This window comes from Osmerus mordax, chromosome 4 (assembly GCF_038355195.1).
Source record: "Osmerus mordax isolate fOsmMor3 chromosome 4, fOsmMor3.pri, whole genome shotgun sequence".
NCBI classification, from domain to species: Eukaryota; Metazoa; Chordata; class Actinopteri; order Osmeriformes; family Osmeridae; genus Osmerus; species Osmerus mordax.
In genome coordinates this window covers 19665118-19687821 of record NC_090053.1, presented here as the reverse complement: position 1 = coordinate 19687821, position 22704 = coordinate 19665118, and the positions used below count along the sequence as shown (strand labels likewise).

General features: G+C 45.5%; 3 protein-coding genes across 3 annotated transcripts; 2 read left to right on the top strand and 1 right to left on the bottom strand.

Annotated features, from left to right (window-relative positions):
- The first annotated feature begins 1020 nt into the window (after positions 1-1020).
- Positions 1021-9424, top strand: nr1h4 (nuclear receptor subfamily 1, group H, member 4). Its single transcript, XM_067235037.1, has 9 exons — positions 1021-1080; positions 1717-2127; positions 3805-3945; positions 5676-5818; positions 6119-6217; positions 6555-6654; positions 6908-7054; positions 8735-8848; positions 9186-9424. Exons 1-9 carry the CDS (start codon positions 1050-1052, stop codon positions 9422-9424), a joined length of 1425 nt encoding a protein of 474 aa, XP_067091138.1. The 5' UTR covers positions 1021-1049.
- A 3771-nt stretch (positions 9425-13195) lies between these two features.
- c1qtnf13 (C1q and TNF related 13) lies at positions 13196-15490 on the bottom strand. The gene is given in 6 exon segments (XM_067235340.1): positions 13196-13396; positions 13398-13505; positions 13507-13704; positions 13707-14036; positions 14038-14282; positions 15448-15490. Coding segments are annotated over 6 exon segments (1125 nt in total).
- A 587-nt stretch (positions 15491-16077) lies between these two features.
- On the top strand, positions 16078-21550 carry ube2na (ubiquitin-conjugating enzyme E2Na). The gene is made up of 4 exons (XM_067235017.1): positions 16078-16154; positions 19982-20228; positions 20560-20700; positions 21211-21550. The coding sequence occupies exons 1-4, from the start codon at positions 16125-16127 to the stop codon at positions 21255-21257; spliced, it is 465 nt and encodes a 154-aa protein (XP_067091118.1). The 5' UTR covers positions 16078-16124; the 3' UTR covers positions 21258-21550.
- The last annotated feature ends 1154 nt before the right edge of the window (positions 21551-22704 follow it).

Sequence of the window (22704 nt, the reverse complement as noted above, 5' to 3'; positions counted from 1 at the left end):
AACTTTAAGTTGGTCCTGCACCACGGCACAAAATGAATGAATGGGTGGGCCCCGATGTCAGTGTGGGGGGGCCAATACAGATCCCCATTGATGGTTACTCCCTTTCTGAGACGTCCCACTTTGTAGGTAAGTGACGTAACCCCCTCCCGGAGTCAGTAACCAGCTCTGACATTTAGTCATTAGCAGACGCCCTTATCCAGAGCGACTTACAGTAAGTACAGGGACATTCCCCCTGGGAATCGAACCGGTAACCTTCAGATTACTAGCCTGACTCCCTAACCGCTCAGCCACCTGACTTCATTGCTGTCACAGTCCTTCTCAAACCCTTTGATCAGCTTACCTCAACAGTAGCTAGATAGCTAGACACACAGGCCAGGCCAGGACAGCTAGCCACAGAGGCCAGGACAGCTAGCCACAGAGGCCAGGACAGGACAGCTAGCCACAGAGGCCAGGACAGGACAGCTAGCCACAGAGGCCAGGACAGCTAGCCACAGAGGCCAGGACAGGACAGCTAGCCACAGAGGCCAGGACAGCTAGCCACAGAGGCCAGGACAGGACAGCTAGCCACAGAGGCCAGGACAGGACAGCTAGCCACAGAGGCCAGGACAGCTAGCCACAGAGGCCAGGACAGGACAGCTAGCCACAGAGGCCAGGACAGGACAGCTAGCCACACAGGCCAGGACAGGACAGCTAGCCACAGAGGCCAGGACAGGACAGCTAGCCACAGAGGCCAGGACAGGCCAAGGATGGTAATGCAGCTCATGCAACTCTATGCATCAGTCACACAGCAAGCTGTAACGATGCAGAGAAATGTGCCTAGCGGGTTAATGAGTGACCATGGCAACCTTTGGCCCTCTTGGCACTCCTCAAGCAGACAGCAAGGTGTCCTGTGGGCATGAGCTGCTGCACTACTGTTTCTCTGGGTTTGATGAGACACTGGGGATCAGACAGAAGCATGTCCAAGTAGAGGGGCAGCCAGAGGTAGAGAGAGAGGGGGAAGAAGAGAGAGAGAGGGGAAGCCAATCCTGGGAGAGCTGGGTCTCACTAAAATGGCAATGGTCCAGAACAAGACTTCAGGAGGTCAGTATCTCACCGAGGTTCGGGGTAGTTCAGGCTATGGTGTTCCAAATCCAACTGGATTGGCAGATGTGAATACAGCTGGTGACAGTATATGTCAGATTACATATTGCATTTGAGGTAATTTTGTAATTTTTATAAGCCATTAAATAATAACTTAATAATAAATAATAAAGTCAATCCACATACTTTGATAAAAAAAAAAAAAGAACTGTAAGAAATCCTGTTCAACCCGTAAATCAAGATGAACCGTAAATGCTAGAATTTGAGAGTGTGTCAACTTGGTGACAAAGCTAGAGACAAATGTACGCTGTTTTGGGGTGTTTCGTACAGTCTTGTTTGTGAATACAGTAGATGTTCAGCTTGGGCCCTTCTATCAGTCTATGGTATGTTCAGACAGCGGATAGTTAATTATTGTCGGGTTTATGTGGCAGTGAAGATTACTATCCGCACTTACGTTAAAGTTTACATGCTATGGATTATCTCTCTACTGTATGTAGCTGCTCACACTATCCCTGTGAAGCTGGCATTTAGTATTTCGTCGTTTAGCAAGCGCTCTTATCCAGAGCGACTTAGCAGGTGATAACGTTTCATCGAAATGTAAATAGGACCATGTTTTATTATCATCCCTCGCCGCAGACATTTTGGCAGACCAAGGAAGTTCTCTTCTCCAAGACCAGGAGGTCCTACCCTTCTCCAGCTATCCCAGCATGCAACCCTACCCCTCGGTGGATCAAGATCAAGATTTAAGATTAACTTTGCCCCCTATGTCGTCCCCTCCCTACTACCCCGGACCGCCCTACTATGCCCCCTACGGTGGGGAGGACTGGTATGGCCCTGCTGCCATGTACGAGCTGAGGAAAGGGGCCCTGGAGGGCGGCTATGGCGGCGAGGTGGACGAGGCGCCGGCAGCGTTGGCGCCAGTGGTGTGCCGGAGGTCGAGGAACGCCTCTCTCGCAGGGCGGGTGAAGGGAGAGGAACTGTGTGTGGTGTGTGGAGACAAAGCATCGGGATACCACTACAACGCTCTGACGTGTGAGGGATGTAAAGGTATGAGGCCCCGAGGACACAGTTACGTGTGAGGGATGTAAAGGTATGAGGCCCCGAGGACACAGTTACGTGTGAGGGATGTAAAGGTATGAGGCCCCGAGGACACAGTTACGTGTGAGGGATGTAAAGGTATGAGGCCCCGAGGACACAGACACTGTTGTTGCTTTGGCCGAGGCAGTGGAGCAGACATTGATTGCAATTCAAATAGAATTGGATTTGATTTGTTTCACTTGTTCAAATGCTACTCTATGCGTGGGCTTGGATCTAACTTAGTGTTAATCCTAAACAAGTGCATCGCGCCAATTAAGCTCTTGTTAGCCACCAAACACTTCAACTTATCCAGCTGATTTCAGAGGGAATGAAGATGATGTTCATTAAGATGAGAGCGGGCTGGCTAAATTGAAATATTCTACAGAGGAAATGTGATTGTGAGTTGGAAAGGAGAGAGTGCAATGGGTGACTCACAAGTTGTGTGCTGTTGACAAATTACTTGGAAGTTGTCCCGCACTTATGAATGAGTGTTTGTTTTTTGAACTGTATTTAATTGTAAAGTTCCATGATGGCTTTATGTAAATGGAGAAGAGGACCTTTCACTGTTGGTTGATTATAAATACTTAGATTCCAAGTAGCAGCATCGGTTGTCACCTGTGTTAACTAGTATATCAGAATTAGGTAAACACTACAAAGGTTATTTTATGATTTTGGCACCTTATCAAAGTAAGAATGGCCTTACCTGACACATTACAATTCTGAACTTCGTTGCTTTAGGTCCGGATTTCCTGTTTTGGTGGGGTTATCTCTTCAGGGTTGTTCTGTCCTGGTGTGTTCTGTCCTGGTGTGTCTGTTCTGGGGTGCCTGTCCTGGTGTGCCTGTTCTGGGGTGTCTGTTCTGGTGTACCTGTTCTGGTGTGTCTGTCCTGGTGTGTCTGTCCTGGTGTGTCTTTCCTGGTGTGTCTGTCCTGGTGTGTCTGTCCTGGTGTGTCTGTTCTGGTGTGTCTGTTCTGGTGTGTCTGTTCTGGTGTGTCTTTCCTGGTGTGTCTGTTCTGGTGTGTCTGTCCTGGTGTGTCTGTCCTGGTGTGTCTGTTCTGGTGTGTCTGTCCTGGTGTGTCTGTTCTGGTGTGTCTGTTCTGGTGTGTCTGTCCTGGTGTGTTCTGTTCTGGTGTGGTTTGTTCTGCATGGTGGTTCTGTCCTGGTGTAACAGCCAGATAAGGTTCCCTCTCAGCTTACTGCTGTACAATGGGCCAGGAACCTGAGCTGGACAGAGTTAATGTGTGTCATTGTGCTCATCGCCAGGTCCCAGAATATAGAATTAACGGTTCCAAAGTTGTTTTGTGAGCAAGTGTGTGTATGGTGTCTTTATGTTACATCATTTAAACAATGTGACGTACTGTTGGTGGTTCCATTGCAGAGACGTTGAGAGCGTCTATAAATAGCTTCCTTCAAACCAGCCACCCAGTCAATTAGAGGGTTCATTACAGCCGTCAGTCATGCAGAACGTTCCGAAGGTATCATGTCAGAAGTTCCCATATTATCACAGAGTTCAACGATGTGTGTTAAATACGTGAAGGTTTCTTGTGGTACGGTGTTGGATTATTCCACTAAGGCAGCATGGTTATCCTGTCCCCCCCCCCTCCCATCCCCCCCCCCCCCCTCCCATCCCCCCCCCCCCCCTCTCCAGGCTTCTTCCGACGGAGCATCACCAAGAACGCCGTGTACAAGTGCAAGAACGGCGGCAGCTGCGAGATGGACATGTACATGCGCAGGAAGTGCCAGGAATGCCGTCTGAGGAAGTGCAGAGAGATGGGAATGCTGGCCGAATGTGAGTCTGCAGGTCTGAGGCGCCAGTGTCCGCCGTCACTCTCCAGACATCCTCACACGCAGCACCATACCCAGTCTAATACGGGATCTGGTTAAATGTCATTAAACAGACTATATATTCATGGTATATATAATTACAGCAGAGTATCAACAAAGCTACTTACTGTACTGCAATGCAATACCTACATTTAGTCATTTAGCAGACACTCTTATCCAGAGCGACTTACAGTAAGTACAGGGACATTCCCCCGAGGCAAGTAGGGTGAAGTGCCTTGCCCAGGGACACAACGTCAGTTTGCATGACTGGGAATCGAACTGGCAACCTTCGGATTACTAGCCCGACTCCCTCACCCCTCAGACTCCCTAATAATACCTGAGTGATATATTGGTAAATATGCAACAAACAAATGCTCAGGTTATATAGACAGGCTACAGAGACAGAGGTCTGTCTAGAGGATTCTATAGACCACTGCAGCTCTGAGGACGTCAGTGTTTCCACATGAGGACTCTGAGGGACTCTGAGGACGGACGTCAGTGTATCCACATGAGGACCCTCTGGGAATGGACCATATCAGCAGTTACACACAATGCATTAGAGGCCATCCGAGAAAAGGTCATGTGGAGTCTGACATGCAGCTCTGAGGCAAAAGGCCATTGTGGGAAGCCTCACACAATGGGGGGGGCTCGGCCCCGTTCATGGAAAAACTCTTAAGGGACGGGATTGGGTGGGGTTTGGGGGGGCGGAGAGTGTGTGTGTGTGTGTGGGGGGGTGGTTGCACATAGGCTGGGGAATAAAGTAATAAACATTTACATTTAGTCATTTAGCAGACGCTCTTATCCAGAGCGACTTACAGTAAGTACAGGGACATTCCCCCGAGGTAAGTAGGGTGAAGTGCCTTGCCCAAGGACACAATGTCAGTTGGCTTGACCGGGAATCGAACTGGCAACCTTCGGATTACTAGCCCGATTCCCTCACCGCTCAGCCACCTGACTTCAATAAAAAACTCTCTTCGTAGGATGAAATGGGAAATTGCTGTGTATACGTGAACGGTTCACTTCGAAGTGGATTTACCTGTGCTCCCGTGTTGATGTAGTCATGGAGGAAACCCAGTTAGCAAGTCCATTTGGGTCTGTCAGGAGAGGCGAGCGGAGCAGGAGAGGACGGAACAGGCTCACCTTACTCATGAATTCTGCAGGGGGAGTTGTGATGAATATTGCAGGCAGCGGGCTGTTCTGAGCCCCGGCCCATAGAATGACTAGCTGAGATGGGACCGGGCAGATTCCCTGCTGCCCAGACGTTGCTCTGGTGTCAGGGTCTAGAGGCGTGGGACATCTCTTTTTCAAGACAGAAGGAGATCTTTGATTTCAGCCCAGGTTGTCAGCCCAGAATCCACTGCAAGATATTTCTGGATCACAAAAAGTGTCTAAATCAAATTGATTTTACAGTGTGATTATAGATGTCCTCAGTATGGCTGAACACCATGTACTGTTATATGTTCAGTATGAGCACATATTATATTTGAATTGATGAAAGGAAACATTTAAAGTAAAGTTTGCACCAACACCAAGTATTTATCTATCTGTTTCTTGACTAAGGTGCACTTAGCATTGTCCATTGTCTTCCTGGCAACTGTTGCCAGGATTGCATCACTAGAGAAATGAGAGCAGTGATGACGCACTCCATCAGCCCCCTCTCTGACCCCTGACCCTTGACTTCTGGACCCCCCCCAGGCCTGCTGACAGAGATCCAGTGCAAGTCCAAGAGACTGAGGAAGAACACCAAGGCCTCTCCGGGGAGGTCTACTGGGGATGAGGCGGAGGGGGGGGACAACTCAGACACTAAGCAGGTTACATCCACCACAAGACTATCAAAGGTACACCCTCCTCCCTCAGCGCTCTTCACAATCCAACACACCCGTCAGTGTTTAACAACGTGTCGGCAAGGCATTCCAATTCATTTCACGACACCAGCGGATTTACTGATGGACTTAATTGTTCTTGAAAAACAAGTGTTATCAAGTGTACACAGGTTGCCATGTTTCCCAGTTCAACCTGTGTACAGGGTTGCCATGTTTCCCAGTTCATCCGGTGTACAGGGTTGCCATGTTTCCCAGTTCATCCTCTGTACAGGGTTGGAGCAATGTGCAAACCACTGTGTTGTGTTTTTTCCAAAGGAGAAGGTCACACTGAGTCAGGAGCAGCAGGCGCTGCTGAGCTTCATTGTCGATGCATACAACAAACATCGAATCCCTCAAGACATGGCCAAAAAACTGGTACAATATTGCTTATTTTACCATCCCATTCTATAGCATTAAGTTTACACAGACATGTTTGTGTGAACATGCTTGTTTTGAGACTCACAAGTTTTTGTTGGGCTGACAGATTCTCTTTGTCCTAGTAAGAGGCAGGCTGTGTTCTCCCTGCGTCAGTGGGGGTTACGTAACTTTTATCAGGAATTCAAGGCCTGTTTCTCAGTCAAGGTTGGCCATGTATTGTCAGGCCAGTGTTTTTGACTGTTTTAGTCTTGAATAGTTTGTTCTCTTCTGCCGCTACAGGAACACATCAAAATATAAGTTATCTTTAAATTTATTTCTCACCTTGTCTGTGCAGCTACAGGAGCATTTCAACGCAGAAGAGAACTTCATGCTCCTGACAGAGATGGCTACCAGTCATGTACAGGTTCTGGTCGAGTTTACCAAAAACATTCCAGGTGTGCACCCCCTCAATATAATAATGATCTTATTTTTTCTTTGATGTACTGGAACGGAGCTTCACTCATTATATCCATTGATAAACATACACGATTATCAATGCAGCTTATACTTAATACTGCAATAACAATAAAGATAACAGATCATTTGTTGTTGTACCTAAACAGTGTAAGCTGGCTGTAAGAACCAGAAATGTTCCAATAATGTATCCTGTTGAGTAATGTGCTAACCGTGTTGGTGTGTGTCTGCCAGGTTTCCAGGCCCTGGACCATGAGGATCAGATTGCCCTGCTAAAAGGCTCAGCAGTAGAGGCCATGTTCCTGCGATCGGCCCAGGTCTTCACCAGGAAGATGCCCCATGGACACACTGAGGTCTTGGAGGACAGGATACGCAAGAGTGGTGAGATATATCACAACATCTCAGCACTGATCATATCAGCGACACACAGTCTTATTACAAGGTTTTAATACCCGACAGGCAGGCAGGCAGTAGATAGGAAGGCACACAGACAGGCTGGCTGAAATATAGCCAGGCACACAAATATATATATAGGCAGTTTGGCAGACAGACAGGCGTGCGGACAGACAGATAGGCAGACAGAAAGGTAGGGCCAGCGTGAATAATAGAAGGTTCCGAGTGAGGAGTTCTGACCTGTTGATCTACCAGGCTAGTGTTACCCGTGTACAGGGAGCCTGATGGCCCCTACTGGGTACTGTTTCACTGTGCTGTGAGCCTGGTCACGCCGCCAGGCAGGGAGCTACAGGAGGCAGGCTGAACAACTCACACCAGCTCATCCCAAGATGTCAAACTCACATGCAGCAGGTGTTCGTGTTAGGACTGGGAGTGTGGGGAGATTTGGGAGGTTTGTGGATTGGTCGACTCGCGAAAGATTTGTCTTGTCGCCAAGCTTATTTATACATCTTTATTCATGACTTGGGTCACTTTCAGATCTGAGTGCCTCAGCCTGACTGTCTTAGATCCAAAGCTATCCAACCCAATATGTTGTCAAGTGCAGTCTGAGCTGTCAGCCTATCTGAGCTGTCACTGCTGTCTCTTCCCTGCCTGGACAGCTGAAAGCCAGCGTGCCAGAGCTGGTCCGAGAGCATGCGTCATCACGGTCCCCTGGCGCCGGTCCAAGATAATAACCAGGCCCTGAGATATTCATGCTAAAGGCCAGTGAGGGGGAGAGGAAAGTGATGCTGTCTAAACAAGCCATTGTTCTATTATCTAAACATCGAGGGGGTATTGTCCACCTCTCTCTGCCTCAGAGCCCCTCTGGCATTTCTGAAGCCTTCATGCTCTGGCCTGACAGGAGAAGGGCTTCAACCACCCCCTCAGAATTTTGATTCTGAATAAAATCCTCTGAATTATAAAATAGCAAGGACGTCCTACAGCTCCAATGTCTCATATTTTCTTTTTTTCTTTTCTTTTTTGTGTCATCGGCAGGAGAATGTGTTGATGTTGTTTTGACAGTCTTTGTCTGCTCTGGCCATTCTATGTCCAGCACTGCCACCCTATGGGGGGGGGGGGGGGGGGGGGGTGGAAGCAGAACCAAAGGGCCCACTTCATTCAAGACATGGACCCCTGGCTGCTTTCAATATCTTCCCAACCTCTTTTTTTAATGGCAAATATCTCAATGAAACCATACTGTCCATTTTGGAACATATATGAGCAAAGGTGGTGGTAATATCGAGCTCAAAGGTTAGTCTAGTGCTTGCGTTGACCATGACCGGAACAAATGTGGTACATTTCTGCCATCTGTTCGGGTCAGCAGAACATCCTGGTCTGCCAGCAGAATCTGTCTGCTCCATTCTTCTCCAGAAACAAGGAATTAGCAAACTTTCATTGGTTTGACGGACAGATGATTGTTGACTAACATTCAGGGCTTTTGTCCCTGTGCAGGGGATGCGTAAGAATGGTATGTGCATTTGTGGGTGTGCCCCTGTCACTGTTAAGCTCAAAGTCAAACCTTCAATGTGTCATCTTTGCATATTGTCACACCTATCAGGAAGTTGACATGTTAACAAGCCTAATATGTGATTAAACTTTTTACAACGAAGTCATCTCTTCGATCCACAGGCATATCAGAGGAGTTTATCACACCGATGTTTAACTTCTATAAGAGCATCGGAGAACTACATATGCTGCCAGAGGAGCATGCTCTCCTGACCGCCATCACCATCTTGACACCAGGTCAGTGTGGCAGGGGACAGTTATGTATAAAATAAGCTCCTCATCAATCACAACTTTCAGAACTCCAATTTTACGTTGAACTTGATCTGTCTCACCTACTGCAAACAAGTCCATAAAGATTTTGGGCAAATTAAACGCACCTACTTTCAGATACTGCCCACTATAACCACCTAGCTTGATCCTAAGGCTGTGTCTTTTCTAAGTTTTTATTTAACCTTAATTTTAACAGGCAAGTCAATTAAGAACACATTATTTACAATAATGACCTGGCAAGGTATAAAAGAGCTCTTGTGGGGACAATTTGGGAATGAAAAGGTCCTGTCACCCTGTCTTGCAGAGCGTCCATACGTGAAGGACCAGCTGGCCGTTGAGAGACTTCAGGACCCCATGTTGGAGATCCTGCAGAAGTTCTGCTGCCTGCAGCACTCGTCCGAGCCGCAGCACTTTGCCCGTCTGCTGGGCCGGCTGACGGAGCTCAGGACGCTCAACCACCACCACGCTGAGATGCTCGCGTCCTGGCGCATGAGCGACCACAAGTTCACTCCGCTTCTCTGTGAGATCTGGGATGTGCAGTGACACCCCCCCCCCCCCCCCCCCCCCCACACACACACACACACACTCACACACATGCAGTGACCCCCCCGCCACACACACATGCAGTGACCCACGCACACACAAACGTTTCAGAGCCAGGATGATCATCTGACCATCTCAGACGATGCAGGAGCTCCTGAAGGCTCTCAGGACAGACAGGCCGTCAGAGGCATCGACTGTCGTCATTTCTACATCACGTGTATGCTGATGTCATGTGATGTATGTGAGTTGAGGATCTGATATGTACACATACAGAGGTACAGAGGTAAAACCAAATGTGACAGTATTTAAAAATTGCCTGTATTGACTCAATTAATGTAAGAATGACTGATCCCCTTAGTATATAAACCTACATGTAATCAGCTATCAAACTTGTTAGGCCTAGTCACTGTTGACTCTCATCATGTTTTACCTGTGTTTTCATGTTGCTACTTGTCTGAATTGCTGCTTTGGAGCGACAGTTTGAAATTACCTGAGTAATACTGGACATTTATCAAAGGGTTTTATCAAAAAAAGAAAAAGAAAATAATTTTGGCTCTGTTGCCACTGTCCTTTTTTTGATAAAGTAATGTCCCTTGTTCATTGTTGATCCAGTGTAACATTTACTAAACAAAAAAAAGGATCAAGAACTCTTATTTTCTTGGTTTCACCCAACCCCCCGAGCTGTTTGTTGTTTAGGGTATCATTTGAATAAAAATACAAAATACATACATAATACTAAAACATTAACAGCAAATAAAAATGTGTTTTTGTTGTTTGTTGTGTGTAAAATATATTTGATTTACTGCCACTGACTGTTTTATAGCAAAAACCTGACAGGATATATATCTGTTCCTGGTGCATACTCCACCCAGAAACTATGCCATGAATTAAGTATTCAAGAACATGTAGGTTTATTAATTTGTTATTACAGTATGCCTTCATTTGTAAAAATTGTAAAACATGATTGTAGATCAAAGTAGATTTAACCTTTATCTTGTAGATATCTATGCCACTCATTAGTATTCTGTATAATCTGAATCTTAATGTACTGGTGTTCTTGAGTTTTCATAGTTATTATTATTTTCTAATTTTGTAAATGTTTGACTGTAACTTTAACCATTAAGATATACTCTATTTCTATCAGGGAGGACCTGGCTAGGTAAGCAGGCAAACAAGCACATGACAAAAGACCAGTAGGGTTGTTTTATTTACAAAGTTGATTTTCATTGAATATAATGTGATATGTTGTGTGAATGGTGGATGTAAGGTGTACAAAAACAAAAACAGATCTAGAGTAAACTAAATAAGATAATAATAAATAGACTTAATTATGTTGACTTGTAATGTGTCTTGAATGGTTCTGAACACAACAATGATCACTGATACCCCCACTGATAACCAAGATTAATTTCCTATTAAACTTGTTAGACCCAGTCAGTGTTTACTCTTTTGTAAATAACAAAATATATCAAGTTGGATACTGAAAGTGATTATATTCATCATAACTCACTTTTATCTCACCACAACATCATATCCTGGAAGGCCACCCACACCCAGGTGGTGTTCTAGTTAGAACCCTCCTTACCATCGTCTCCATGCCCTTATTGGACATCATGACCAATGTCCTGATCCTCAACGGTGCCAGCATCCTCTCACCCACTCTCCAGGTGGCCTCTCAGATGGTCACCAGTAGAATCCCTCTCTGAAATGGTGGGAGAACCAATAAAAGCTTGATTTGTTTTTAAGTACCTTCAGTGAGGAGGAGCCCTGTCTCTTCTGTAAGATGCCCCCCCTCCCTCCCTTCCCAGAAGATTGTACGCCCTACAATGTCATCTAGAGGTCACCCCCTCTACCTGCTCATGGGACACTTCAAAAACAAGAAGAACATTTGTCACAAGAGTTGGTCTCGGTTGGTCTCTTGGCTGTTCCACGGCACTGGTGTGTGGATGGCAGGTGAAGCACTTGTTTCTGCTGGAGGTCGAAGGTCAAACGGGAGCCAAAGGAAAGTGATACCATGCCTCTGATGGGGGAGTGGTATGATGACAAACTGGATACTCAGGACTACACGAGGCAATGAGCGCCACCTTGTGGTTGGATGGATGTACCATACAATTAAACCATCCTTCAATTGAAAGAAACATTTTAAGTAAGTAAAGATCTATTGCCCTCTTTGGTGCCATTTCGTGTATTGGAAATTAATAGTTTTAGGAGATACAGGTGACATTCCTCTCCTATACCAGCAAAGCCTTGTGGCTGGTGGCAACATTCTGTCATCTGCTCATCAAGTCAAAGATCTTCATCAAAATCCCCAAGCTGCACAGGAATGGATCCCCAAATGTGGAGCAGATGAACCTGGGTCCCACAGGTCTCATGTTCCTTCAGGGGTTAGCCCTCCTGCTTGGGATGCAATAGATATTTTTTTCTAAGCTTATATATGCTATATACTTAATAGTTTTGTTTTTTTTTTATGCCGGAATTTTCTCATGAATTGTCATATTTTTGTATTATTTAAAATATACACAGCCTAGGGTTGGGCAATAGGAGGTGATTTTCCCATCGTCAATTGTCATTGCTTCTATCACTGATAGCTGATGTATTCGGCACTTTGCGGGTAGTCTAGTGGTCTAACGGACCGTAGATCCGTGATCCACATGGAACCCCGTAATTCCCTAAATCTTGATGCAAAGTAGCGGTGAAAAAATACAGACTAGACAGATGCGTGATGTGTTTTACTTTGAAGTGTTGAACTTCACCTCCTCTACACTGACTGTGAGTACAGGGGCCCCTCAGGGCTACACACTCAGTCCTTTCCCCCTAAGCCCTGTTCACGCAGGGCTGGGCATTTTTTGGTATCCTTGTGTGTTTTTTGATGCTGTATATTATATATATATATATTTATTTCAGTTTTCAGTTTGATGCTACTGCATAGATAATTCTTGCAAGGTCACAAGAATGTCACTGATGATGCTATGCTATGTTTGACTTTAAAATTGTGTGTTCCTTTCATTGTAAATAAAGACTGTAAAGTTTCTTATTATTTATCTTTTTATTCTTTTAATTCTTCTTTTTATTCATCAAACAGTTAAACACACTGTGCCATCTAAAATTATATTCTTAGTCATCTTTATATAATACTTTTTATCAAATGTTTATGTATTCAAATCATATACAGTATATACAACAGTCTCTAGTCTATGGTAATAATCCTGTGCCTGTTCTATGACATATTATCATTCTTTTCACAAGGAGAGAAATTATATGGTCTTGTGAGATAAACTACAAATGACAATGTTTATTGCCAGTACTCAATAAATGATTTAAACAGTGTGGCTCAAAATTAGTCTATAAACATATAAAATAGGTTATAAAACAAAACTACTTAACATCCATAACATTCAGTGAACCAACACCAATCCTGAAAAATATTTGGTTAACACCTCCAACAATACAGACTTGGTTAAAGCACTACTACAGAAAACAATTCTCATAGTAAATGGAGCTTTGACACATTTCCTTTTTCCGGGGGGGGGGGGGGGGGGGGGGGGGGGATTATACCGTGTATGTAACGACAAACCAAAGGACACAGCTCCATCTTGTGGAGTAATATAACACTTACAGGTATTCATTCTGTGCATGCAGCATACAGGATATGTTTTGGCAATAGCGATGTGGTAAATGAGATGTATGGCTTACATAGTTAACTTTTTGGTTTTTGGATCATAGCACCATTTATTGGAGGGGCCAGCCTGTGTGCTGTAGTTGTTCGGATCCTCAGAAGTTCGTTCTGTCCGGACTGGGCACAGAGGGATTTGCTTCTGGGTAGACCAGGAAGCCAGAGAAGGTGATGTAGCGTCCCTGGTTGCTGTAGACGGCATAGCGGTCATCCTGCTGGCTGTAGAGCCACACACTGTCACCCTGACGCAGGGACAGCAGCAGACTCTGGCTCTGCATCTCCCTCCTCCTCGACATGTCCCTCGTTGAACACCATGGCCTGGACCTCCCCATAGCCCTTCATCAGCTTCACCGACACGGCCCTGTGAGGGTGCTTGCCCACCGTGAAGGCAAAGTAATAGGCCCCCGGGGAACTGGCAGTTGAAACGCCCTGTAGTCTTGTTGAAGTGGCCCCCGATGTTTACGTACTCCACGTCAAAGGTCAGAGGCTCCTTCTTCTGCTGTGGACCACTGCTCTCCCCCAGTAGCGGGGACGTCCGGGCCACCGAGAAAGCCGAGCGAGGCTCCTTTGGGACATCCCCTCCAGCCTCCCCAGGAGGGGGGGCATTCAGGGTGGGGCCAGCCCCGGGGGGGCCAGGTGGTTGTTGACGTAGCTGGCAGTGGAGGTGTCGGGGTACACCAGGTATCCAGTGAAGGTGATGTAGGGCCCAGCATTGCTGTAGAGGGCATACTGGGGGCTCCCCTGAAGCATTAACCACACAGTGTCCATAGCCCTCAGGCTGATCATCACACTCTGACTCTGGACTTTCCTTCCCTTTTGGCGGTGGTCGTCATAGGCAATGGCCTGAACCTCCTGGCCGTTCTTCACCAGAATGACGGACAGCATTTTCTTTGGGAACTTCCCCACAGTGTAGGAGAAGTAGTAGGCGCCGGTAGGCGCCGGGAATGCGGCAGCGGAAGTGGCCCGTGTCAGCGTTGAAGTCGTCCCCCATGTTGACCAGGAGCCTGTTGAAGGTCACTGCCTTTTGGCCACCGCCCGGGACACTGTTCGTCCGCGTGGCCGAGAACGCGGAGCGGAGGCCTGTCATCACAGGAGCCACATGAATGGGGGAGACTGAGCCCAGACAGGACAGCATGCCTAAAAGACAGGCAAGACGCCAAGGATGATTCCCTGGGCCCTCATTACCTGGGGAAGATAGACCACATATCAGTAAAGCTGACGGCTCGACCCGTAGCTTATAGTTTAGGAATCTTTGTAACAAGCCAACAAGTCCTTTCACTATACAAGACACCACATAAAATATATATACAAATGCTGAAAGAATTTCAGTTCAGATTTTTGTAAAACCTAAAAAAAAAAAATAGCCATGTTTTGTTGTCCAGTGAGTTTTGGGTTAAGGTGACTACATACCACATAATGTGTGATGGGCCGTCTGAAATACTACGTGAGAGGGCTAGGAAGTGTGGTTGAGCCCTGTCAGGACAGATCCTGTCTCTCAAATCAAACAGCTCTCGGATGCCCTAGACCCTCTAATTCAGCTGGTATTGTCTGTTCTCTCTGTGCACTGAGAGAAGGGACTAGATTAGGCACTGGTTCGTCTGCTCCTATGTGTCCAAACAATAGAAGATTTTGCAGGGGGGCGAGGTGAGGCAGGGCATCAAGGCCAATATGGGTTAGCAGCTATCTTGTTTTAGCTTAGACCCCAATAACAGAGATTAGCGGGTTAATTGGAAGACTAGGATTTTGTACAGGAAAATAACTACAAGAACTCATATAAAGGCACATTCAGTATCAACGTTTGTCTGTTTGTGTGTGTACTTGTCTTTCTCTTTGTCTCTCCATTGAATATATTGCATTGCAAATTTGCTTCTTGCGCTCAAGCACAGTATTCCCTTATGTTGAATTTTAACTCAGGTCAATTTAGGTTTTCTGTCTGTACTACTCTAGGTTTGGAGGATTTTACTAGGATAAATTAACTGATAACTTTAATGAATAGAACTATAAATAATATAAATCCTGTTCTGGGGAGATGTATGTCTAGTTACAGGCTGACACTTTCTTAACCATACATCTACCATTTAACTGCACTACTGATATACACTGACACCTACTTAATGTCACAACATTTTAAAAGTAGTCTTATAGAACTGCTAACAACATCACTTGTGCCACACTTAACATATATAATTGTAGGCACAATACAAAGAGTTCTCAGACAAAAGGGACTCACAAACATTCGATTTGGTTTATCCAACAGCAAAACATATTCCTGTTCTGTATCAAAATAAGATTTCTGACTTGCTTTTCCTATTTATAGTGGAGACTCTGATTAGTAAGCAGCCTACAATACCTGTTCTTGTTTGATGGTGCAGAGAGTGCATGCCTGTTGTCATCTAGTCTCCTGCTCTCTGTCGCTGTCCTCTGTCCTGCTACTGTGCTGGCAATCCCCTGACTTCAGCCCTATAGGGGCAATGCTGAAGCCCATCTGCGAGAGGAGGAGCTCCAAACACATCCTCGTCCTGGGTGCTATTAAACCAGTGACAGACTCACTGCAAGTTTGGACACAAGGGACTTCCAGGGGTGTATTGATCCACTTGGGCTTTATTTTGCATGTACTGTGTTGTGTTTCAGGGAGAGGAGAGCAGGTGATTCAGTGTTTTATTGACCCAGGGAGATGTGAACTAGCTGCGGTGCTGCACCTGAAACAAACACATTCAGAAAGTCCATGAAATGATCTCAAATATACTTTTTATCTCCCATGATCAGTGACAGTCCTTTTAAGTATTCACTAAAATGTACTGAAAATAATCAAATTATATTATATCTAAGAGTGCAAGGTATTGATTGTGTTTGGGATGAGTGGTATCTCAGGCTGGCAAATCTGTTTTTTAATAAATAAAATTTCCACAATATGTCATGGTCTCATGACGCAAAGGGCCGAAGGACGTGCACGCCTTCGCTGTCAATGCGAACGAAAGAGGAGGAAGAACGGATAGTCACACAGCTGAACCTCGCTTTAAAGACAAGATGGCAGGATTGCCCCGCAGGATCATTAAGGTATTTAATGTGTTTAGCAAGAAATTATAGTGAATCTCTCTGCAATGTGAAGCACATAGAAGATTTACCGTGAATTTAAAATTAAATGATTGCCCGCTCTGTTACCACATTTGATTTTAAATTTTCTACTACAATGCTAGCTAGAATGCTAGCTGGTCATTGCTAGTCAGCCATTGCGCTTGCAGTAAAGTTACTTCCGTTTAGTGTTAAACCGAAAAAGGGTGTGTTAGAAATATACCAACGGTTGATAAAGATGGCGGAGAAATATTGCTTGTGTCTGGATGCTTATTTGCTAACACATTTCATACGCCTCTATTTTTAACTGTTTTGGGTAGTGAAGGCATAAGAAAGCTACTAGGCTAGCTAGCTAGCTTTCATTAAATTGGCATGCTAGCTTGCCGCTAGCCACCACCACACTCACAGACATGCTAGCTAGCCACTGCACTGTTCCTTTCGTTAGCTACTAGGTTCTTTGAAATACAGTCAGCTACTCCCACCCAATCTTGTTTTTGATAGATAGCTACAAGTCTATCCAAATAAATATGTATTCATACAACTTAAAATAAACTATTCTTTAACATGCTAAACTACGTGTTCATGTAACTATATTCTTGTTTCGTATTAGGGAGCTATTCATTTGACAAAATGTGCCTTTGTTGCAGATCTTTGTTGTTGTGGCCTTGTAAGTCGGTGCGCTAGCTGCTACAGCTAATAATTATAACTTGAAAACTCTGATTCTCTGTATAGCTCTATACCATTTATGTGATTTTCTAGCTAGGTCCCAGCCCAATACCTGTTTTAATTTACGGTGTGGTATTAATTTAGCTAGTTGTTTTGCTTGGGAACAAATTGCCATTGCTGTTGGTCATGTAGCTTGCTAGCTAGCCAGACAGTCCAATGATGACAGGTGTCATTGCCTAGCGCACTGTGTTGGTTGACACCTTTCATGTCATCATGCTGACCATGCTAACTAATGAGTATACAACAAGCTAGCAACATGGTTTCATAACATGAGCCTACAGTTAGAAGCACTCTAACACTGAGTGCAGACATATTAGTCACAGTTAAGTAGAATAGCCAGTGCGCATGTTATTCACTACCCACTCTCGGTAGTTGCCACCCCTCGCTACTTGGAAGACCGTGGTGCCAATTTATGGTGGAAATAGCCATTGTATTTTGATACAAAAAATAATAACTTTTGAGTTCGTAGGACACTGACTATATTTATCAAAGTTAGGAGTTTCCCCAAGATGTGTCTAATGGTCTGTCTGCATGATTTTTGCGCAGGTACTAGGCTAGTGGTTGTGTTGAGAGATGGCATTACAGGAACAGAGAGAGGCCAACCAGCTGGCCAGGCGAAGGCCAGAGAAGGAGGGTTGACCAAGTGGTCCAATATAGCACTGTTCCACTCAACACTGATGTCATTTCAACTTTGGATCAGCACCAGTGAGGTTTGCTACTACTATACATGGTAAATTGATTAGCAAACCATCCACATCATAAAATGTGATGGCAATGTAGCCGATGTGGATCGGTAAACTCGACCTTCAAGTATGTAAACAGGCCAACCGCGCCAACGAAGAACTAGATTTTTGCTGGCGTAGATGTTAAGGACTCGCACTTGCAAGTCAGAGGTCCTGGGTTAAAGTACCAGTGAGGGGAAGATCATGAGGACTGACGAGTAGCATGACTACCACCCTGAAACAGCAGCCGTGTTAGAGGTCTGAGAGGAGCGAGATGTGGTAAGTGATAGAAAGCAAGTCCTAGTAGAGATGGTGGGTGGGCTGGGGACTGTGGCCCCCTGGCTCGTGACCGGGTCCTGGGAGCCCCTCTGTTGTCTGTGTTTTCACTGCGTGTTTTTGTCGGTGGTTTATCTGAAACATTTCAGGAATCTCCCTCTATGCATTAGAGGGGAAATCAGTGACTGTAGGACTGTTGGGGGGGGGGGGGGGGGTACTTTTACTTTGCCACTGCCGCTAATGTCCCTCTCTCACTATTTGTACTTGTGCAGATCTAGCTCAGTGAGTGTGCTGATGCAGGACAGTGACTAGAAAACATGTATTTATTTAGCAAGCGTGTTTATTCAGTGATGCACAAAAAATCTATATAATAAGTCCCGTAGAATCAATGACTAGAAGTGATTGAACACTAGAACAGCAACGTCAATAACATGTAAAGTATAACATCGACATAATTGTGTTCGCTGAAGCATGGTGAAAGTTGCAGAATATGGTCAAGGTAAAGCCCAACCAGCATCAGGCTGACAGACAACCTCTCCTTCTTGTGAAACCCAATCAGCCTCCAGCCTGCTAGCACAGTCCCAGTCTGCAGTGTTCCAGTGCAACTCTCCCAGGTGTCACCCAGTCTGGCTCATGCATACCAGAGGCCATATCAGATGCCTGCCGGTCACCGCAGAAGGGTGTGTGTTTCCACGAGGTCCATCGGTTGTTCGACTGCCTCAGCTAGCTCACGGTGGGCCTTGCTGCTGCAGTGGGGTGGGTGGGAATGGGAGTAGTGTATCTCCGGTGGCAGGGTCACCTCTACAAGCCCTTAACACTGCAGAGGACTTCCTGCTATTCAGCTTCCCTCCCCTGTGATGTGGCCAGAGCCTTCCCTCCCTCCGTGAGTCAGGAGCAAAGCCAAGCACACCACAATGCACCTCTTGGCAACCACCTTCTCTTTTGTGTGTGCGTGTAAAGTGGGGAGTGATTAACAACTTTGTTAGCGAGTCCTGAGACCAGGGGTGCTGTGAGGAGAAAGGCTGTGGGCTAGCTGGATCTGGTTTTCTTCATCACACTCGTCCCTTCACCCTGCATCGTCTGTGTTGCTAGGCAGAATCTCACCAATCCCAACAATGATGGGAGTATATATTTGTAGTATTAGGTGCGTTCGACATGGACTGACTTCATGCAGCCGGCTGCAGGCGGCTGACGTGAAACAGTGAATTCTGGTTAGACTTCTTGTCCGACTTGAGACGACGCCGAGGCTAGGTCACTGTCATCAAAGTACCGTAAGATCGATTCGAGAACTGCCGGCTGTGTAGCCGAGCGCATTGGTTCAAATGACGACACAGCTATTTCATGATTGGCCAGACTCACACACAACAACTTTGACGCGTTTTGTAATTATTCTGACACCTCAGTTTTGCCAATGCTCAAATCCGTCAAATCAAACAGTTTAATTTAATAAAAAATGTGTTGAAGGGTTTTAGTCCGCATCTTCACTAACGGAAAGACTAAGTTTAATTATAAATAAAGTAAAGTAAGCAAACTGCGCTTGATCGTCCATGACTAACGTCAACGCAGCAAACCACGAGAAGCTGGAATGTCCGACTTCACAGAGCCGTTTTCAACTCCTCCCCGACTGCAAGCGGCTACTCTCGCCGGTCGTTTCATGCAGCCGCAGTCCATGTCCTAGTGACTTACTGGCTGCCTTTTTGTAACCGGTCTGCCAGGAAGATCAACCTATGGCTGTGACAGCGACCGGGTTGTCACAGCAACATTCTTTTACAGAAAGCCGGGAGGCGGGCGGGGAATAAGGCCCTTACATTCGAGGACATCTAAAAGTGGGGGACGGGACGTTTTCCTTCCTGCAAAGGCATGATTAGAGTGGCATAAAAAAAAAAAAAAAGCAGTCTTGTTGAAGGCTTGTTTTTTGCCATGCGTTTTGTAGTTTATATCAACGTTTCCAATCCTTTTTAGGGAGTATTTCACAGTTTCTCATGAGGGCTGATTCATGTTAGTTCCATACGCCGCTCATTGTTCCCCACATTCACTCTGTGACATGCTGCGTGTAGACAGTCATTATTTACCGTGTGTGTGTTTCAGGAGACCCAGCGTCTGTTGGCGGAGCCTGTCCCAGGGATTAAGGCGGAGCCTGATGAAGGGAACGCCCGCTACTTCCACGTAGTCATTGCTGGGCCCCAAGACTCTCCCTTCGAGGGGGGCACCTTTAAACTTGAACTCTTTCTCCCTGAAGAGTACCCCATGGCAGCTCCGAAAGTACGCTTCATGACCAAAATATATCACCCCAACGTAGACAAGCTTGGAAGAATATGCCTAGACATCTTGAAAGGTATGACATTTGGGGATGTGGACATTAGGCCCTGATATTTGATATGCGAATGTGTGTTAAAGGTATTGGATAAACACAGTGTTGTTCTCCAGTTTTTTTTTTTTTTTTACAAATGATTAAACACAGACTTCACGTCTTGCTTGTCTCGCTGCGGTTATGCTCAACTGAACACGAGGAGTTGGTTAGCAATGTCATGGTGTTTGTTTCATCTTATGGACCTAAACCTTATCGTTTCTTCACTGATGTGTTTGTTGTGTGTGACGGGAGTGTCAGCATCGTTCCTTCACCTCACCCTCCACCCGTGAACACGGATCTGATCTCTTGTTCTTAGATAAGTGGTCCCCAGCCCTGCAGATCCGCACAGTGCTGCTATCCATCCAGGCATTACTAAGTGCTCCCAACCCTGATGATCCTCTAGCCAATGATGTTGCAGAGCAGTGGAAGTCCAATGAAGCTCAAGCCATAGAGACAGGTGAGTCTGTCCTTCTGTTGACCTGGTCTGACCTCTCCACGCAGCCCTACTCCACATGCTGTTCCCTTTACAGTGCGTCCCCACTATGTCCTTTTCTCATGGAGCCAGCCGTTTGAAAATGGCTGTGTGGACTAAATGCTCATCATTGTAGTGTAGCGCCACAATGAAAGAATGCTGACAGGCTACCGAGTCTGTTTTTTGAAACCTCGGTCTGGTCAGATTGATCGGAAGGATGTTGTGCTGAACCAAACCCCTCAACATTTTAATCAGTTTTATCGACGCATAAAAAATAGCTGCTGCCAAACTACGGACTAGTGCTTAGGCATTGCATTGAGTAAGAAACACAATTCAGGCAACAACAACAAAATTATGGTATAGCGTTACTGTCATCAGGTCCATTTATGTCCGTGGTTTACTATCTGATGCATTATAATGAGCAGGATAGATATTCTGGAGTATCCCCAGCTGAGGCAACCTGTCTGACTTCCTCCCGTGTGCTTTGTGTTCCAGCACGGACCTGGACCAGGCTGTACGCGGGGAACAATATTGAGGTGTAGACTGGCGCACTGGTCAGAAGAGCCAGGGGGAGTACAGTGTGCAAACAACTCACGTTCTGCCAAGACTCCTACCACATTTGCATTTAAAGGACACAGTCTTAGAAAAAAATGTCATTTATTATTATTATTATTATTATTATAAAACAACAAATAAGGAATATATTTTAAAAGGCAATTGGTGATTTAAATGCACATTACAGAAGAAAAAAAACTTTAAAACAAAACAAGAATCTGACCATGTCTTTGTCCTAATTCACTACTGTTCAAATGCATGGGCAGAGGCTGCCGTCTCATCTGGCTTTCTTTGTCTATTGATTTGGGAGGCTCAGTCTAGCCTATGCAGCCTCTGGTTTAAAACAGCGCATTTAGGTAGAAAAGAAAAAAAATGGGTGTGATTTGTCTGTCCCATGTTTATTCTTTTCTGGAAGGAGGGGGGGAGGGGGGTTGTCAACACGACGTGCTTTTTACTTTTATTTTAACTTTTTTTTTCTTGTGATGCTGTTTGTCTATAAAAATTTAAAAAAGCAGATAACCTAGCCCTACTAGTCCCACCCCAAGAGATGTACGACGGACCGCTGTGTAGAAGAGCCTAACAGGAACGTCTCCGACATAGTGTAGCGACTCCTCTTTTAAAATACACCTGACTTGAACATGGGGTACAGAGACGATCATACGACTTGGAAAAGATATATATTTAAAAAAAAGTCGCATGAAAAATAGTCCTCCGCCATTATCACATTAACCGATTGCAACCGCTGTCAGCATAGACCATGAATAATGTAGGCTTGTGACCTTGTGGGTGGGGTATGCGCTCCATACTTCCGTCTTCTCTTTTAGGTATATGTTTTGGTATTCAGTCTGCTCCTTTTATCTTTGTTTGGATCTTTCCTGCAGTCGCCCAACTAATTAGCCTACCCTCTAGCTACATGGTTCTCTTGCTCTGTTTTTCTTTTCATAAAATGGGTCCCTTTTCATGCCGCAAGACACCATTCTTCATCGCTGTGCTTCCTTCATAAAATAAGGGTTGCGTTGGAGTAGTCAGTTGTTGGGCGATATGGGGGTGGGGGGGGGGGGGGGGGTTGGGTTGGGAGGAGCGGAAGTTCAGGTGGGTGGTGAAAGTGGGTTGTAGTAGCAGGCACGAAGTAGATGAAGGAAGGCTCTCCTGTCACGATTGGTCTTGGTTTAAAAAGTGTGTTGAATTCACTGTTTTGTAAATTCATTCTTTCTATTAATCTGGAGAGGATAATTGTTTTCCTGCTCTCGGAATGCTATGGCAACAGTCAACCTGCATACTTTTGTTTTTCTGTAAATAAAATATGTTGATTAATAAGAGGATAGCTGTGTGTCTTATTTTTAATGTGAAAGTATGTACTTTTCCATATCTCTTGACAGAGACAAATCGCCATGTGGATCCACGAGAGGCACTGACACTAAATCTTCAATTCTC

Bases quoted from the DNA above. Each gene is read 5' to 3' on its own strand.
- ube2na (XM_067235017.1), top strand. From the start codon at position 16,125: ATGGCAGGATTGCCCCGCAGGATCATTAAG. The intron at 16,155-19,981 runs GTATTTAATGTG...TGTGTGTTTCAG, and splicing joins TGCCCCGCAGGATCATTAAG to GAGACCCAGCGTCTGTTGGC. The intron at 20,701-21,210 runs GTGAGTCTGTCC...TTTGTGTTCCAG, and splicing joins AGCTCAAGCCATAGAGACAG to CACGGACCTGGACCAGGCTG.
- nr1h4 (XM_067235037.1), top strand. From the start codon at position 1,050: ATGGCAATGGTCCAGAACAAGACTTCAGGAG. The intron at 1,081-1,716 runs GTCAGTATCTCA...CCCTCGCCGCAG, and splicing joins CCAGAACAAGACTTCAGGAG to ACATTTTGGCAGACCAAGGA. The intron at 7,055-8,734 runs GTGAGATATATC...TTCGATCCACAG, and splicing joins GGACAGGATACGCAAGAGTG to GCATATCAGAGGAGTTTATC.